Here is a 19,242-nt window from a genome sequence, read left to right as displayed (position 1 = left end):
GGCTTCTCGTGACCCGACGACGTCCTCCCTCCATTCTAGGGTGGAGAACCTCCCTCCTCCCTCCACCTCCTCCTCCTCCGCCTCTACCTCCTGGTGCCCCTCGCCGTCCTTCCGTCCCGTCGATGCTTCTCGTCTCGGATCCGACAGGGAGGATCGCACAGCCGGGAGAAAAGGAGGACCGAACACTCTCAGCATCCTCTCGCTCCTTGCGAAGATCCGTGAGTCCGAGATCTGGGGATGGTGCGAGGCGGCCGCCTCTCTATCCTCTCATTAATATCCGGAGACACGACCTCGGGAGGTCCGAGCCGGTCTACCCGACCCGCAATCCTCATTGGCTGCGATCCTCAGCTCGCCGATGCTCCTATGTGACATCACGATTCGTCCACTTGCAGCATGCGCGATTCTCTTGATTCCATTGGCAGGAATCATGGTTGCGATTCGATCCAAACTGTATCGATGTACCTTGTCGTATTCTCTGTGGATTGAGAATGGAAATACTACTTTTTTTGTTGGCAGTTTTAGTGGTAACCATGTATACAAATCTAATGTCGATATTAACTCATCTTTTGAGTAGAACGATGATGTTAATAATAATGAAAATAATGAAAAGTAAATGTTTGAAATTGCTACGGCCACTAACAGATATTTCCGAATGTTCCCTCTAAACATTATGCCATTCCTTACAACAGAATATCCTAAAGAGCTTAACAATTAAAAGTTGACTGTTATCTAGGTTTCGAAGATAAATTTATAGATTGATGTTTAATTTTTGCAAATTGTTACGTAAAAAGTTTACAAGCTGATTTTCCTGGTTTTTTAAAGCAGGAGAAAGATATGGTCGACCGAAGGGGTCGTAACGCAGCGTTCAAATAAGACGCGCTTTCAACCGGCCACCGATAATCGGATGCTGGGCAAAAGTTTCTCTATAGACCATTCTGTTGAACTCCGGTGCACGGTTCGTCGGAATGCAATTCCGTGTTCCGCGAAACCGACGCGATGCATTAGCCAAAGCTCGAATGTTACGGCCTCGATGAAACTTTTTGGTCGGCAGGATCCCGCGGATAATTCACATTACCGAAACACAGGTTATTCCTTTTACGGTAGACGGAAACTCGCGAAAAATCCGCGGAGAAAGAAGTCCTGCGATCGGACACAAGTTGTCTTTGAATCAATGCGAAAACATTGGGAAAGAATTAGAAATCTAATTCTCACAAAACAATATAAGTAAAAATAAAACATTATTTTCTGTACTTAATAGTTTCTAAAATTTAGAATTATGTTAGAAGGCGAAATCTAGGAATTGGAAATAGTCTAAGACATCAAATGATTGTGAGCATGAATAAATATATCCACTATCTAACAATAGAACGCAGGAACAACCTAATCTTGTAATTTAATCAATAGTCTAAATGTAAAAACGAAGAGTAATCTAACAGCCTCTTTAAGCTTGGGAGAAAGTAGCAGGACAGGAATTGGTACGAAAATCGTATAGTATTCTGAAATTTATTCACTAATTTATATTATAAAAATGTAATAATTAGCTGTTGACAACGCTTTCATCACCTCACTCGCTCTGATCGTTTCCCCGCGAGATTCTTTTGTCAAACGTACATACGTAAATCCCAAGCATTCTATCGTTTTTCTTAATTGTACAATCCTTCGATAGAAATCAATAAAACTTTTGCGAAACATGAAAGCTTTACCGATTTCTTGGATTGCAAATTTTCACCAACGACAGACTCAACGAACGTCGAAATAATAGCGGCCTTAAATTAATGTACATATATATTCTGTATAAAAAAAGCAAAGTATTTTTCGATTCTAAGCGCGACTTTCTTTTAATCTCTAGTATCCTCAACCATCGACACACTACTTCGGCAGGAATGTTATTAGTCTGCAATTTAAAACAATTCAACAGCATCGTTAAAGATTTTCGGATTCCCAACGAAACTGATTATTATTAGATTTTTAGTCGTCCGAACAGATACTTTAACACTCTTGAAACCTAAAATACTGCAGGTTCATCGATTTGTTCTAAACGCAGGCCAATCGTGTCAATTTTCAGACACCTTTGATCGAAACAATTAGCAGAGTAGAAAATCTAGCAAGGCTAACGACCATCCGCGTTTAATTACCTGTTACGCGGTAATTAAAACGTGCGATGATACACAACATGCAGTAACTGCTCGACAATCTATTTCGTCACCGAAATCGAAGACGAGAATTATGATTGTCGCGTAGATAAAAATGAAGCATAACCACTGTTACTTTTAATAAATATTTTTTTGAATTTAGCGTAGAATTCTTTAAAAAATTGTTAAACCTACGCGTTTGGACAATGATAACGTCACCTAAATAAATCTTGAAGTCGTAAGCTCAAAGAATAATGACACGAAGCATCATAATAAAAATGATTAGCAAAAAATATTGATACAATTACATCTCCTCGACTGTAACAGTAATAATAACAATTATATCGTATATATAGGTTGCTTGCCACCAATTGGACTTTATACACATCTATATCCGTAGTTAAATAATTAAATGCAAGAAGCCCACTGCAATTTCAATCCATCGTTCCTCATCATTCCGCCTTATTTACTACTCGGTTATCACAAATCTTTTCCTCTATTTTTCCCCCATATGTAAATTGTTTACAATACCCTCTATCTTCATCTCAATTGATCTGTTGGACGTTTACGGAAGTTAGTACACTACCGTTTGCACTTTTTTTCGCTATCTTGATCTTAATTTTCTTAGTACTACCTGTCATCGTCTTCGTATCAGCTTTCTTTTTTCTTTCACTTTTAAGTACATTTGGAGTGGTTGTGTCCTTTTTATCGATTTCCTCTTCGGATTCATTAAGAATAACAATATCGTCATCTGTATCTTCTTTACACTTCTGCGTATCATCTACCTTCTTCTCACTGATGATGAAATTTTTCAAGGAACTAGTTTTGGACGTTGAAGGAATCTGCTCCCCTCTAGAGACTGAAATCAGAATCGCTCTCTTCGGGGCCTTGGCAGGTTTGTTCTGAACATTAGAGGTACCTGGGTCAGTCAACTGCTTCTTCATCTCCTCCTGCGTTATCTTCTTAGTGAATTGCGTAATTAATGGCACATTCTTCTTGTCCTTCTCTTTTTCTTCCTCCTTCTCCTCCAAATCCATTATCATTTGCATGCGTTTCTTTTTCGGCGTCAAATTATAGGACCACTTATTCGGTAACGGAAGGTCTTCTTCTAGGAACATTTTCCGGGTGTCTTTAGGGACGTACCAGCAAGGCCTTAGGTGCATGGGACCCTCTTCGGGACACGGCATCCACTGGCCTAACTCGCGAATCTTGTGCATCACGCAGCTCTTCGAGATTTGGTTCTCGTAGGACTCGTGCTTCTTGTTCCAATACGTGATGAACTCTCTGATTAAGAACCCTCTGCTGTTTACATTACCGTGTACCAGATGAATCAGCTCTGGAATCGCCTCTGGGGGAAAAATAGATTTTCTGGAAGATCTTGAAGCCAAATCCGTGGGTGTACCGCATTCTGCACCCATATCGTTCTCGAAGTTTGTTGGCAGGGACACTGGAATCTTGTGCACCCAGGCTTCGCGGGACGAGAGAAAATCTCTCGTTTTCGGAGGAACTAAAATCAGAAATTTAGCTCCTTAGGTATACTCAATTACTTTGTTGAAAAAGATTTTGTAGATGCGGATGCTGGATATGTGTCTGTAACTGTCGCGTCATTCTGAAGACGTAACAAGCCATGTGATAGGGTTCCCAATTCTCACTTCAGTGTTACGGTATTTGGAGGAAACGTCGCAGTTCTGTTTTTTTTTCTTCGAAAAAAGAGACGAAAAAGAGAGTGAACACGATAACATTAAAGAGAAAATACTGCCTGTTGTATTCGCTTTCAATGGTTAATAACATTTTGTACGTTTCACAGCTGGGATGTCGAGAAACATTAATAAAATAAATGCGACACTAAAGAAGAGACGATAACACGCCGTTATGGATTAGGAAGTGTGCATGATAGACGTCCATTTGGAAGCTGAACACTCACCGTTTTCAGAAAACGTATTCTCCAACCCCCTCCAAACGCAACCTATGATTTTCGGCTTCAGCTTGGACGTTTTCGTATTTCTCTCACTCTCGAATTGTTCGCCCAGTACTTTTAGCTTGAACTTGTGCGTTTCTGGCGTCTATAAAATAATTAAATGCAAAAATCAAACAGAATTTAATAATGAACAATTCTATTCACTACCACCGAAATAACTACTAATAATTTCTTGGTACATTTCGACAACAGTACAATATTTCAAGCATAGAAGTATCCTGTTACTTTTGAATGGCAGTGTACGTAATCTTTTGTAGAAGTATTCATACTTGGACACTTACCATGTCTTCCTTATCTTCTTCGTCATCCCGGAGTTCTTCATTGGACAAGTATCTGTATTGTTGTAAAAAAATCAAGCCGTGAGTTCAGATCACTTATAATCTCTATAAAAAAATGCTAACAGTCTGTTTCTATCATTTAGTAGGTAACACTCACCCATGGGGAACCATGAACTCGTTATCCACATCGTATTCATTGTCATCTGGATTTTCCTCATCTTTTTCTTCGTCAGAACCATGCAGAGACTCGCCTGGCTCCTCTTCTTCCCACTCCTCGTCCGAATCTATCTCGTAATTGAACCATTTCTGCAAAGAATAGCAAACTCACGTAAACTTGACTTCAAATGTCTCTACTGATTTTAATAAAGTAATAAAGTGTAAGGAAAAAATTGTTACAGCGTGGCAACTACTGCAATAGAGAAAATTTTCTGAAGCTCATGTTCTCCAATATTTCAAGAGTTCTTTTAGAGACTAGTTAATCAAAAGAAGTATTCAATCAACTATAGTTTGATAACTTTTCAATGATCTTTGAGATCAAGATTCGATTTTCTCTGAAACAATTTCCAGAGTCGAGTTCTGCTGATAAAGATCTATTTCACAAACATCTAGTTGAGGTTGAAAATACAAAATAATCTTGGAGTGGACGAATTGTTATATTTTAGGGAGATTGGGGGATACTTTTGAAGTGAACTGTAGAGATTCGTACGAGAACGACAGTCCATTCGACCGCGTTATCAACAGTTTTCCACATGCAAGTTTATTTTAGTTACCATCATGGCCACTGGATTTCACTGGAGTCTGCCATGATTAAGCAGGATGTCGGTATCAATGCGACTTCCTTGACGGGCGATAATCGTGGTCTCTTCTGTTAGTCACGGGACTATACGAACATCGGAGAACGCGTCGGTTTCTCTCTCCTCAAAATGTAGATGCCCTTTCCGCGAGCTAATCCGGAGTCGAAGCAAACACGCGCGCGAAAGCTTCCGTTGCAGCTAAAGAATTTTGAAAAAAATTCACTACAATGAAATTTTAATGTGAAGTGCATCGAACGTAATCATCTTTTAATGTTTCGGGCTGTGGTCATTTTGTAAACAATCGTCTGGACTTTCGAAGGTCGTATAATCAAAATTCCAATTCTGGCTAATCTGGTGGATCGTCTCTAAGATTATTCTGTCTTCGAGATTGAAAACCGAGCGCATAAGAAATTAAATCGATCATCGAATAAAATTGCAAACATCTGTGTGCACGGTAGATTCAAATAAAGCTCGATTCCTACTAGAATCGTGTAAATTATTGCCAAAATTGTATTTTCAAGCCAACGAGGATCCCAGTTCATAATATATTCAAACAGCCGTCAAAATCTATCGACTTCAGTGAACTATCTTCAGCATTATTGTGATTCCGAGACGGAAATCGAAAAATCGAAGTGACAAGGTCGTTTACTTAATAAGTGCAACTTGGTAGCTTGTATTTGTAGCTATTTTTATGAATCTATTTAAAGCGATATCGAATTCGAAATGACAAGGCGATGATCGTCCGAGGATCTCGACTGGTACAGTGACTCCTGAGAAGAAATTAGGCTCCGCCGAGAAGAATCGCAGGCTGTAGAGAGCGTCGCTCAAGGAAAGTCAATAAATCGTCGGGGTTTTCTCTTTTGTGGCGGGCGACGGAGCGATTCTTTGTTCGATAAATCAACGTCGATTTCATCCCCGCGCGGGCATCAATTACAAGACGTAGCCGAGACATTAATTTATTATTGGCGGTGCCGCGGATGAGGGGTGCACCGACGTCCATCGAGACGATACGCGGAAAACCGGACGCGCCGCTACAGAGGGAAAGGGCTGTTGCCCTAGCTGGGTACCAGTTGAGCAGCTTTTGGCAGCAAAGAGGTACGTAATTGGGGTTACTGGGTTTTCTCACATGAACAAATTTTGATCTATGAGCTGGCATTAAACTACAGTTGATTTTGAGATGTTTAATAACATCTTGATTTTCTTCGAACATGTTAAAATGTAAAATAGATGATGGCGAATTGAGTTCACGATCATTGAACGTTGTTAGACATTCTACCGTAATAATGTACAGGATGCTAGTGGTTGGATTGGAAAATTTTGCAACTAAAATAACGTGGTTTAAGTAGAGCTTTAAGATGACTGTACCAAATGTTTACTCAACCATTTTTTTCCGGAGTTATCAAAGTCACCTTCAGCTTTTTATAGGGTGACCTATAATCTTTTTTAATTATTCATCTCTAAGGGATACTAAAAGGAACTCGGCTTCCGAATTTAAAAAGAAATTGTAGGTTTATCTGTAAAAAAAACCTTGTCAACTCCGAGAAGAGGGAACTGATAAAAAGTTCCGTACAGTCATCTTGAAACAATGTTATTTTGACTAAAAAAATGTCCAAAGTATACTAGCGCGCCCTATACATTGCAAAATACAAAACACTGTAAAATACAAAACACAATTCATTATTTTAACTCGTGTGTTATTTCTAATGATACACAGACGAACGCAACACTGCCAAAAGTTCTAAAACGAAAGAGAAAATGTACTTAGTGCTCCACTCTGTTAAAAATCCAGCGTCGATTACAGTGAATGCACTGGCAACGATCGGATCGAGCGGTAAACTGAAAAATCGAACTAGCGGAAAGATAAATCAAAGGCGAGAGCGATTAACAACCGCTTAACAGAGACTCTGGCCAGACCACCGATCGCACAGACGTGAATTTCCCATTAATCACGGGGGACGCGACGATCTAAGGATCTCGCCGCGCAGCACCGATACTGCACCGCCATGGAAACGCGTGCAACGTGTGGAAAGATGTGCATACCTCGGCCCAAGGGAAACGCAGTTATCGGTTTTGTAACGCGACGCGTAAACCCGGTCGAAAACGGTGCCTGGCGAACCGGCGTACATTATTTACAACATGTTGTCACCCGCCGGGCCATCTGTAATGGCTGTTTTATGCCCCATTAAGATTATGCTCGGTGCTCCTCCTCGTGCACACCATAGAGATCCACGGGATCCCCTGCGCCACCATTGATTTATTCCCGAATCGGTTACGCGTTTTATGGCCGCTGTACCGCTCCTGCCACCGGCTGCCTGGCGATTAACAAACGTTTAACGCACCTCCGGCGTCAGAAAAAACCGCGAGTACGACTCTGTCATGGTGGCGATTGTGCTTGCGATTCTCTGCGGTCGAAAACCACTTGTAGACAGATATTGCGGTGCTAGGAGCGCGGTAACACGATTTGCATAATGACGTTCGCGGCTACTGTCCACAGATCCGGGAAAGATATAAATAATGGGTTCGAGTGTCTACGAGGAAGCTTTGTACTTCCTCTGTTTCATTGCTAAAGAAATTTCCAAACACACGTCAAACATTTTAGTGAATTCTGCAGGTAGTTAATTAACCACTTCGGTACGAGCGTCGACTATAGTCGACGGCCACAGATGAACACGCACAGCCGAGTGTCGACTATAGTCGACGGCCGTGATATGAAAGCACACGGCCGAGCGTCGACTATAGTCGACTATAGTCAACTGCCAAGAACTTTTGCCTTATCTCTACAATTGCAGTGTTTACGTCCAGAAATACACATAAATAAGCTTTTCTCGTCAAAGATCTGTAAAAGAGCAAAACGGATTCACTGTCGATGCACGAAGTAGCATGCGAATGGTGAGTGCCGGCTGTGGGCACAATTTCGTGGCCGATGCGCGCCGTACCGAAGTGGTTAAGGGAATTCGGTGCGAAAATGTCCTTTCAAAATTAGCGATGCACTCAAAGGCGGACTTATGCCTCGCCGAAAATGTTTTCTTTCAACCAATTAGCTGTTGCAATCTATTTGTAAAGTGTTAAGTTATTGCAATTATAATGTATACGTAATAATTTGAGCAACTTAAAAATAGTACATTGATAGTCTTCTGGTATTTTAATTTTATGACTATTTTAAATTGTTCTTATTCATTTTAATTATATATCAATAAAACCTACGGCCCATTAATAACTACCGACTAACATAAGTCTATTTCCGCAATACCACACAAAAATGAAAATTTCAATAAAAGTGTCCAATTTAATGATAAAAATCACTGAAGATCCGAATAGATAGATTCTTCATTTATACTAACATAAAACACAAGTCTTCTTTTATTATCCACATGTTTACACGCATAAATACGCAAATGACCACGACAAAATTACGACTTGAAATAACAAAGACGTGATCTTAAGTAACGAGTTGTTGGCGATGAAACGCACGATCCGCATTGTTCCGTATGCATCGTACAACTTTCCGGATCACGTGCGTCAACGATAAATTTTTGACTCGGCAGCGCCAGAATCGTTTTCCTCGAAATTCGAGAGGCGATATCGCGCGCCGTTTATCTAATGACGCGATTGAAGATGCGTCTCTCTTTCGCCGGTTGGTCCGTTCCGCGGGCCGTTTAATCGGAATCGAAAAAATTCATTTGACTTCGCTCGCGATGATGATTGCTCTATCTTCCCCCTTTCGCGGAGATTTATGAATTGCGAGCTCGTTGCGTCACTTGCTCGCGCCGATAAAGAGAGCCTCGCGATTCAATTTGCTCCGCCGCGACCGCGTTGCAACGCCGATATCCGACCGTGTCATTAATTAACGAGCTTCAACGATCTCGTTATCCGAATAACAGTTGTTTAATCAATCTTCTATGAGAGGGAAACCCAGTCTAGTGACTGGTGACGCCGATTGGTCCGAGACGATTGCGTGTAGACCGCACTCTATGATAGTTGCAGCGAAATAAAGCAAGTGCATTGTTCCAGCTTTTATAAAAAAATTGAACTTTCTCGAATTTCCTTGCATTTTTGATAGAACAATGAAAGAAAAACACTTCTCTTGAAATAATGAATTGAACTTTGCCAATTATGTTTCTTAAAAATCTCCCAGATCTTTCCAATCGCTGAGATGTTAGAAATTCAATAAACAGGTGCGAGTTTAATTATGCTGAAATAAGAAAGAATTTTGCGGTGTTCGTATTAGTAATAAGCATAGGTGAGAAGTCGAAGCAAGGTTTGTATAAGGGATGAGGATCCATCGCGCATGCACGCCGGCGTGATATTAATTGTGAGACCATAATCAGCTCGAATTCTGCTCATGGTAAAACGAGACTAACGGATATCGTTGCGCTCCGCGTTATGAAAAACAGACCACCGATCGTCGACATCGATCTATCGTTTCCTTTTATCTATCCGATTGACCGCGAGAGCTTCTCTATCTTCTTGCGTCTGCATGACTATACACACCCGGATTTCCTTTTCACATTTAATAACAAGTCTTATTATTAATAGGGAAGCTGTTTAAAATCGATCTCACCGTCGATAAAATTAGTCTGTAAAAACTTGTGTGTGTACAATAAACCTAGGAAATCTAGTCATCAACAATTTGTGAATCCGTAGAAAAAAAAACCCACCAATTCGAAAATGACGAATAGATTGCAGTGATCTGTTAACTAAATAAAAATTCTATCGACGTTTTTATTGCTCTGTACCCTACCCATTCAGTTTTGCCTACGGATAAAGCCCGCAACTTAATAACGAACCGAACGTTTCCTAATCAGGGTGAATCGCGATCAAAGAACGAGGTCGCTACAGTTCTCGCGTATGTTCTCGACTGTTGAATCGAACGCAAAATATCATTGTATCTAAGGTCAGCTTCCCTCGACACGGATAAACGTACTATGACCGTTTCGGTTGCTAGTGGCACTGACTTCGAGCACTATATACTTCGTCTTGTTGCTGTAGGTCAAAGCCATTGCATTTTACCAACGTTTCATTGATGCATTCTTGGAAAATCTGCGATCAGCAGAAAATTCTTGCCACCTAATTAGGGGCACGCACAAGTATACTCTCATTAAACAGGGGAAGAACTAGAATTGTGTAATACATAACTCTCATTGGTTCATAAACATTGCGAACAGATATTGTTTCTTTCCTTATTAAAAGTTTTCTTTCAATTAAGAATTGTTTTTTTCGTTCAGTAAATACGATAAGATACACCTTACAAGTATACATAATAAATCGTGTGACCTGGACCAACGATGGCCTTATACGAATAGAAAGTCGCGTGAATTTCGCATTGAGAATTTCACTTCGCAATTAATTCTCCAAATCTATTCTAAATCTATGTTCTACTAAACTAATTTCAAGAAGATCCATTTCAAATAATAGTACTCGACCGTCTGTCTTCCACATTAATAAATTTCAATTTGCAGATCAACATGTAAGAATCTGAAATACTTTTGCACCTGTTCCTGGGCTACAAGCTTCTATCTTATTACTTGTACTTGTGATTCTTACAATTAATCAAGAAAACTGAGATTTTGCGTAAAGATCTGCATCATGAAATTCTACCGTAGCAAAATTTGATTAAAACTCTTTCCCGCAACGAAGAAAACGACCGCATACTCTTAGCAGCACTGCACACCGAGACCCAAAGTTTACAAGTGACAAACAGGTCTTCCGCAAGAAGTGGTCGACGCATCAAGCGAGTATCATCACCCCATCAGTTGAACCGAAAAGATCGAGGCTCGACGAAAAAACTAGCATCACGCGAATCCGTTGCAAAGATTCGCAACAAGCACGGTGCAAAAAGCACCGGGAGGGCACCAAGTTCCGATAAGCATCGGGAGGCCACGTGCTGCCGGTAATTGCGTTAGAGCAGCGACGCGTCGCCGGCCGATCGCGATCGGAGCGTGGCGAAATTCAGCCGCGGCCTCTGTCTCGCAGAAATCTCGCGAGAGAGCCCGATTATCGGGGGTGGCTGGTATCGTAAATAAGCGAGCTAACCGACCAATTAGCCAGGAAGCCGATTCGATGGCGCGTCTGACGGTGTTCTGGGATCGGCCGCCGATCCCTGGGGACCGCGACGGTGACGGCGCCGGGTGGCACAGCCTCGATTATCTCCGGAACCGTCGTTGCTTGTCACCACGAATCGTAACGCGTCTTCTGGGCCCGCAGCCCAGTCGACACGAGTCGTTCGAACACGAAACTACCCGGTCCCTCGACAGGGTTGGCCGAGAACGCACGTCCGAGTGTTCGCCAGCCTTCGAGAGATTAAAGAAGCGCGAGCTCTGAGGAGCTTCGATAGTGAACGGTAAACGTCGCCGGTCTTTTCGATTCTGTCACTGATCCGTTGGATTGATTGTAATTGTCTGTATTAGTTGAATCTAGTAGAACGTTCAGTTAGAGAGCTTCAGTCTAGAACTTGTTCAAACTTTTTCGAAGACTTTCTATCTTTGTAAAAATTTATACAAAAGATACGGAAGCCGAGTAAGGATGAAATTCAATACTCAAAGAGTTCAATTATTCTGACGGTCCAGCAACTTACTCAATTATTTTTGCGACGTTCTTCTGATAGACAAATTTTTACAGAAGAATTTTCGGTGTAACAGCGAACTGAATTGTTATTGTTAGGATGGAATAACAGTGAAGACTGCAAAGGAACATTTAGTAGCGCATCTCCATCTATTGTCTAGAGTCCACTGGTGTAGAAAAAGAGTGGAGATCCAGCAGTAGACCCAAAATAGAGGAAGTGTATAGGAAGAGAGAGGATTGCAGAGGAAACCAATTGATAACAAGACAGATCAGACGATTAGATTGTGACCACCGAGGGGAAGAGGAACATCTAGTAGTACAAGCCAAGTTTGCATCGCAGTGCTGTTGTACATGACCCGATCATCTAACTGAAGTGAGAATCAATGTATTACAGCAGGATCCGAAGAGACTGTAACGTTTAGAATTTACTCTACAGCTCGATAATTCATTCATAGAATTATATATTTCCGATTATAACCTACGAGAAGACGATCTAGCAGCCTATAAGAATAAATAAGTGGAAGATCAATCTGCCGGTGTAGATAGCTCTTGACCAGAATTTTTAATGTCCTGGTAGAAGATTGAAGGAAAAGCACGGGTTTGCTTGATATTGTATAACAACGGCGGGAGCCTTGTAACAGTGGCAATCGGAAGTGATAATGCGTAGAGGAAATCGGGACAGTGACTAATGGTGGAATAATTGCAAGTGAACAATTAATTAAGTCGAGCAAGGACGACGAATCGATTATTGTTTCTACTTAAATATTTCGAAGACTATACGAGGCAGGATGATCGAAGACGCTACGATATTTGACGTGAGTTATACCGATTGATAGTCTTGTTAAATTTCGATGTTTCAAAATTGATGAAGTAAAATGAATGTAATAGCAATTTTGTATTTTGTTTGAATGACATGTTGTTTTGCGAACGGGACAATTTTTTCATTGGAACTTCGCAATCAATATTAGTATGATCCGAGGCTTCCGGGTGGAAGCTGCGTTCAATAATATCGTACTGGCGCTTCTATGCTGATAGAAGGTATCAGTGTCTCGTCCAATGTTGATGGAGTTGTCTGTGACACGCTGACAATGTAATCTGGATCGCTTGAATTTTTGTCCGCGGAAATACAAAGTGGTCAATTAATCATTAGTCAATTAAAATTGCAAATATTGAAATAAAATAATAAAATATATAAATAAATCAAATAATTTCATCAGCGGCTACTTTTCTAGAGGTGATATACAGTATACTTACTAACAAATATTCAAATTAATTCCAACGAAATCATCCTTTGTCTACACCTTCTTGCATTTCAATTACTTTCGCTCTCAGTCCTCAGCGATCATGTTTCGATTCCCAAAGTACACAGAACAATTGATCTGTGACTAATGGCCCACTGATTCAATCTTTCACTAGACCCGCATAAACATTTTGCAACACGGATGAATAAGAGCAACAGAGACAACAAAAATTTTGCCGTCTTTCTCTCTCGCGAACTTGATAACTCGAAATAGAATTGAATTTTAATCGAGAGATATAGAGCGTCCGTGGTGCGTGACTTATTGCCGGTATCTCAGCTCGGTCGATTAAACCTCGTCGAAATTCCCAATAAACAAAGTCTTCAGCGTGATCCGAGGCCCCCGATTAATTGCTACTCATGAATCTTTACTCGCAGATGACGGACGAGCTGTTGTTTTCTGCGCTGGGCCTGACTACAGACGCAGGCGTCGAGCAACAACTGTTCTCCACAGACCAGGGTACCTTGGACTGCGACTTCGAGGTGTCCTCCTGCGGAACGACGCCTCGCAGTGACTACTCAGAACCCATTGACAACCGTGTCAACAACGCTGTCAACATCACCGACTGCTACACGGATCTAAACTGTCCGACGAAGCTATTGTGGAACGAGTGGCCCAATCAAACATCCGCTTCCTCAGGTACACAGTCGAAACCGCGAAAGACAATAGCCTTTTCAATATTAGATCGATCCTGAAACTTATCTAATACTTTTGGTAACTGTGTGGTCATCGAACTTCAATGTTTTCTCAGATGGTATTATTAAAAGGGTATCGGCAATAAAACTATGCGACTTGTGGAAATTTTTAACTTAAAGACCATTGACAATGTGGAAATGAATTCTCTTAGGATTTATAGATAAATACTTGGACTGGGTGAAAACATTTTTTTCACGTAGTTTATGCATTTAGTTGGTCTTGTATCATTGAAAGTATATTTTACGTTCAAATGTTAGATGATGCAGTTAGTACACTTAGGAATTCTTTAACGGTTTACTGTTTCTGCGGAATTTTTGGGGAAATTCCAGCGTGACGATTCATAGCCAATCTTTTGTCAAGATTGAATTTAATTAGGGAAGTTGAATTCGAAGAACGTTGTTCATTATATTATGCAGGATGTCTGAGCGAGCTGGGCGAGCTAGATTCGGAATTGGAATGGTGCCTAGATAAAAGTTGGAACTCCGGGCTCCCGGAGAGGACACCATTGTGCACTGAGGGGTGCGAGGGTTTTCTACACTTGCCCCTGCCAAACCCTGAACAAACGTATCAACGCGAAGAACCGCTATGGGTGCTTGGAATCGATTTGAGAGCACTCGAGGATACTTTGGAAACGAGCGGAGTAGGTAAGTTACGCTAAAGATAGTCGAAGTAATTTGGCAACGTTGAGTTCGTATAAAAGAACCCATCGACACAGTTTTCATTAATTCATAGCAAATTGGTCATTTTTAATAAAAAATTTACGGTTTATGAATAATGATTGCAACTTGAATGAACTTGGATGATTGCAGATTACAACAACAATCAATTAGAGGAGAACATGATCTCGTCAGCAGCTGCAGCTGCACTAGCAACCCACGACTACACTAATCGTACTCTGGCGAATGCAGCTGAAGACCGGTGCTTTCCTTGCACTTATCAAGGATGTGTGAAGGTACGTCAGATCATAGACCAATAGTCTTTGTTGAGCTAAGATGTACCTAGGAACAAATACCCTTAAGCCAACCAAGTGATTGAACAATGATTTACCATGGTAGCTATAGCCGAGTCCATTAAAATCTTTATAAATCAATTCTTTTTTTATATATTTGAACCTATTTCGTCTAGGCCAATAACAATGATTTATACTGCCTACTAAAAAGTTAGAATTTAGTGAAACATTTGTAATCATATAATAAAATCAATACATTGGTAAAATACCCATCAGGTTTGACTCAAGTGTTTTATAATATTTTGAGCTAATCATAACACATTTGATACTGATCATTCAACGTGTTAATAATTGCTTTTATTGCTGATTGATGCAGATTTACGCAAAAGCGTCGCACCTGAAGGCCCACCTCCGCCGTCACACAGGTGAGAAACCGTTCGCTTGCACATGGGCAGGGTGTGAATGGCGTTTCAGCCGGTCGGACGAACTGGCCAGGCATAGGAGATCACATTCTGGAGTGAAACCGTACCCTTGTGAGATGTGCTCAAAGCGATTTGCACGCAGCGATCATCTAGCTAAGCACCGCAAGGTGCACAGAAAGAACACCTATCCTCTGTTCCACGGTGGTAGAGGACTACGTGGAGGGAAGGTGAACGTTCTACCCACGGAAAGCTAGCTACGCCCGTTTAGAGCTTCCGCCATAAATTAAAGAGTCGTTCCAAGAAACCTCTCCGTGACTTTCTTGCACAATGTACTTAATCAAGTATTGTTAAAGGTCTCTTAAGACTAACTGAGACGGGGAAACGACTCACGAAGACATGTTGAATCAAAATACATCTGAAATGTATGGCAACCCCCGCAATACGTTTTGTTTGTCTAAGATTTATATCAGTGTTAAGATTTTTTAAAATTAATTTAAGGATCAATTATGATCAAGATTAATTGCTTTAGAAGAGAATTTTAAAAGACACGAAACGAACGAATCTTTTGTAATTTGTTTGTAAGATGGTTCAAGCTATTGTGTGAAGTTACATGACAAAACTTGAGAAATTACAATAAATAATTTTGGAAATGTATTGCTTTTTTAATGATTCCCTTATAACTACCTGCTCCCAACATTTTATTGAGATGTAGCAGTATTAAAATAGTATAGTAAAGATCTAGCAATACTTTAGCAATGCAATAAAATTCAATAAACAATGTCAAAACAGAACTCACTTCATCTTTTGAGAAGGGTTTCCTAGGGTTGATTATCTCGCTGCGTTTCCTCCATGTGCCCCAATATGGTGGACGTCTGTTCTCTTTGAACTGAAGCAATTTAGTCCTCTGTTTCTCAATGATGATATCTTGATTCACAATATTCGCGTTGTCATCGTTGTCATCATCTGTAAACAAATGCACACGATTCAAAACTTGCTACTGTATAAAAATCTCTTTACAAATATGTATTTTCACAACAAACGTACCTAAGGGAATAATATCGTCTTTGCTTTCTAACGGCCACGTTCTCGATGACTTGCGTGGAACGATTTTCTTGTTCTTAAGATCACTGAGATACAATTCTGCTATTGATATTTCTTTATTTTGATTTTCATCTAACGTAATCTTTTCCATTTCGCTCAAGTTTCTTCTGCAGATTGGAGCCAATTTCATGTCCGCTTTTACTTCAAAAGGCATAAAATTATGGACCTTCTTGGTGCTCTCTTCTTCCAAAGACTTCAGCTTTTTGGCGACGAAGAAGCTCGTGAAGTTCGAAGCTGCCTTCTGTTTCTTCCGCTCCGCTTCTAATTTCTCTTCTTTCTTCTTCCGCCTTTCTTCCTCTCTAGCTTCATCTCTTTTACGACGCTCATCATCCCTTGCTTGTTTCTCCTTCCGCTTCTGTCTGCAAAAATGAAGAACTTTTTAGCTTTCAAGTATGTTAAATGTCTTAATAAGTTTGGTAGGTTTTCTTACATATATTCTTCTTGCTTTTTCTGTTCCCTCAATTTCTTCTCCAACATTTTCTGCTCTCTTTCCGCTTTATACCTCTCTTCTTTCTCTTTCCGTCTCTCTTCCTTCTCTTTCTGCCGAATTTCTCGCCTTTCTTCTCTCTGCCTTTCCATCTCCTAAAAATCAAAAAGAAATATTACTTAATGAAGAGGAAGTTAAGAGAAAATATAGAAGAATCTATTTACTATTTTTAATCTCTCCTTTTCCTTTTTCTTCATGGCACTCGACATTCTCCTTTCCTGTTGTTTTGGCGTTAATGTCTCTTGCTTCAGTTGATCAGCTGTTGGAGTTTTAGGGTCACTCAAATTAATATTTTTTGTACTTGTATCCATATTTTCTGCCAATTCCTCTGCTGACTCCTCTTTGTGTTCATCATCTGAGGACTCGATTGTTAAACATGAATCGTTGTTAGTATTTATGGAAATATTTATTTCTGTCTCTTGATTAGAGTTGCAAGATTGCGAAATCACAGTTTCGGCTTTTAATTCAAGTTTATCATCACATTTATTATCCAATTTATCATCAGATTCATCATCAGATTCATTATCAAATTCATCATTAGATTCATCTTTTAAAGCTTCTGTCTGCTGAATAGAATTGTTAGATTGTGAAGCTGCATTGTTGGTGTCCAGTTCAGATTTCTCATTAGATTTAGAAGTCTCCACATTCTCCTCACTTTTCTTAAGGTATTTTGACATGGGACTTATCTTAACTACTGCCTTCTGAAATTCCTTCGGTATCTGCTTCAAAGTTGTATCTTTATTGTTACTTTGATTCTTATTTGTAGTTGCATTTTCTTTCAAATTCTCCATGTCACTGTCATCTGTAATATCTACGCTCTCATAGTGAACATTTGATTTATCATCTGATTTATCATTTGTTTTACAACCCATGGATCTACTTTTTCTTGAAATTTTAATAGCCTTGGGACTCTTACTATCCATAGCTGGAGACGATAATTTTCTCTTTTTATTTTGTATAACACTTGGAGACCCTATGGGACTACGTTGGAATGGTAATTGTGCTGAAACAATATTTTCATTCCAAATATGAAACATCTATACTTGAGAATCAAGATATGCCTTGTCAAAGGCATGATAAATATTTCAAAGTATGATAAATGTTTTGATTCATTTTTTACACAATGATGAAAGCACTCACCTTGTTTCAGCTTCCTTTTCTTGGCAGGAGTATTCACATCTACACAACTATTTTCCCCATCATTTTCCATCATTTTCATCCCAGATGTCTCTGCAAGTAATACGAATTGAAAATACCATTATTTTAGAATAATAACACATTTCCTGCAGCACCATAAAAATACTCCAAAAACTGAATTAATTATTTAATGTAACAAAACAACGAAAGTCAAGATTGCTTAAAGTCATTAAAAATTTTATCTTTTTATATTTCGCGAAACCTAATTTGGTAAGCCTGCTATATAAGTATAAAAATGAATTTTAATGATAGACAGTTAAAATTACTTGACTGACCTGAACAATTGCAAATACAAACTATTTTTTATAACATTATCAAAGGTGATAACATAAAAGTGGAATCTGTCAATAGCACATTCTTCTAACCTAAATAATAATTTATTTTAGCACTGTATTTGGCTCACGAACTATCATGGATCACTGAATTAACATGAACAAACTCAGCAATTATTCGGCCATGTACAGATACACAATTATTAAAATTTAAAGAACTACTTGCACAAAAATAAAATGTTAAGAAAGCATCATGTCGGTATCACAATCGTAACAACGAAATCCGCGGGAAAATAGACCATGGAAGGGGAATTACATACAATTCAGTGATAGGTTCTATTTCTGCACACCTTCAGGCCGCAGCTCAATCAGTTAGCGAGGGTTAATATAAACATTTTCTTTGTTCTGATTGGTTGGCGCGCCAACCGAATGAATGTGCAAAAAGAGTAAGGTCACAAGCACGGCAAAGCAAACTTTCCTCTCCATGTGCACAACCACCAATAGAATCTGATGGGTATCACTCTGTTTTTTTTCCATCGCATTTCGTTCTCTTTCTAAAGTACTTGCGCGAAGTTGGCTACACAGTAAAATGGTGGAGATATGCGAACCAATTTAGGGATCAAGAAAAATGTGCAAGAATAGGGCTTATTATTATATTCGCATGCAACGTATATCTACGCACAGTACTTTTACTAGATCGGTGCATAGATATAGTGATACCTCGTCATATTGAGCCATTTTTACTTCACCATATTGTGCCTTTTTATCCCCATCATTTTAATGCGCATCCAGCTTCACACATTTGGTTTAGAAAGTGAACGGGAGACGATCGAGAGAGATAGAATAAAAGCAGCGGGCTCTATGTTTCAGAAACATCTAAACATCATAACAATGTTAATCACGAAAGAAAGACGAAAAATACATATTATTGTGTAAAACTTATATTCCAATTAAAGAACCGTCGATCCGTGGCAGAGCATGTCCAACCTTTTCAATGTGATTGGCTGACGTCAGTGCATTACAGTGAAATTATTCAATCACATTTATATGTTTCCCAACTACCATTCAAACAAATTC

General features: G+C 39.7%; 2 protein-coding genes across 8 annotated transcripts; one reads left to right on the top strand and one right to left on the bottom strand.

Moving 5' to 3' along the window:
* Nucleotides 1-1,487: 1,487 nt before the first annotated feature.
* On the bottom strand, nt 1,488-18,440 carry LOC144478252 (uncharacterized). 2 transcript variants are annotated; one of them, XM_078196014.1, is made up of 10 exons: nt 18,169-18,440; nt 17,837-17,926; nt 16,861-17,699; nt 16,640-16,791; nt 16,153-16,568; nt 15,905-16,071; nt 4,546-4,694; nt 4,392-4,443; nt 4,057-4,195; nt 1,488-3,639 (listed from the first exon to the last, which is right to left on the bottom strand). In XM_078196014.1, the coding sequence occupies exons 2-10, from the start codon at nt 17,913-17,915 to the stop codon at nt 2,678-2,680; spliced, it is 2,955 nt and encodes a 984-aa protein (XP_078052140.1). In that variant the 5' UTR covers nt 17,916-17,926; nt 18,169-18,440; the 3' UTR covers nt 1,488-2,677. The 2 variants fall into 2 exon arrangements, with proteins under 2 accessions (XP_078052140.1, XP_078052142.1); XM_078196016.1 differs by having other exon boundaries at nt 18,259-18,440.
* On the top strand, nt 5,270-15,720 carry LOC144478376 (uncharacterized). Of its 6 annotated transcripts, none has more exons than XM_078196204.1 (6): nt 5,270-5,822; nt 5,890-6,277; nt 13,419-13,680; nt 14,154-14,381; nt 14,547-14,689; nt 15,063-15,720. In XM_078196204.1, the coding sequence occupies exons 3-6, from the start codon at nt 13,419-13,421 to the stop codon at nt 15,360-15,362; spliced, it is 933 nt and encodes a 310-aa protein (XP_078052330.1). In that variant the 5' UTR covers nt 5,270-5,822; nt 5,890-6,277; the 3' UTR covers nt 15,363-15,720. The 6 variants fall into 6 exon arrangements, with proteins under 6 accessions (XP_078052330.1, XP_078052329.1, XP_078052325.1 ...); XM_078196199.1 differs by lacking the exons at nt 5,270-5,822; nt 5,890-6,277 and adding exons at nt 11,402-11,522; nt 11,801-12,558; XM_078196202.1 differs by lacking the exons at nt 5,270-5,822; nt 5,890-6,277 and adding exons at nt 11,402-12,116; nt 12,199-12,558.
* Nucleotides 18,441-19,242: the final 802 nt, after the last annotated feature.

This window comes from Augochlora pura, chromosome 2 (assembly GCF_028453695.1).
Source record: "Augochlora pura isolate Apur16 chromosome 2, APUR_v2.2.1, whole genome shotgun sequence".
NCBI classification, from domain to species: domain Eukaryota; kingdom Metazoa; phylum Arthropoda; class Insecta; order Hymenoptera; family Halictidae; genus Augochlora; species Augochlora pura.
Note: the sequence above shows the minus strand (reverse complement) of the source record. Positions and strands in the feature narration are given on the sequence as shown.

Excerpts from the sequence above, each read along its gene's own strand:
- LOC144478376 (XM_078196199.1), top strand. The coding sequence starts at position 12,532 with ATGATCGAAGACGCTACGATATTTGAC. Across the intron at positions 13,681-14,153 it reads TCAAACATCCGCTTCCTCAG|GATGTCTGAGCGAGCTGGGC; the intron begins GTACACAGTCGA and ends TATATTATGCAG. Across the intron at positions 14,690-15,062 it reads CTTATCAAGGATGTGTGAAG|ATTTACGCAAAAGCGTCGCA; the intron begins GTACGTCAGATC and ends TGATTGATGCAG.
- LOC144478252 (XM_078196014.1), bottom strand. The coding sequence starts at position 17,915 with ATGAAAATGATGGAAAATGATGGGGAAAATAGTTGTGTAGATGTGAAT. Across the intron at positions 17,700-17,836 it reads GAAAAGGAAGCTGAAACAAG|CACAATTACCATTCCAACGT; the intron begins GTGAGTGCTTTC and ends ATATTGTTTCAG. Across the intron at positions 4,444-4,545 it reads GAGTTCATGGTTCCCCATGG|ATACTTGTCCAATGAAGAAC; the intron begins GTGAGTGTTACC and ends ACAACAATACAG.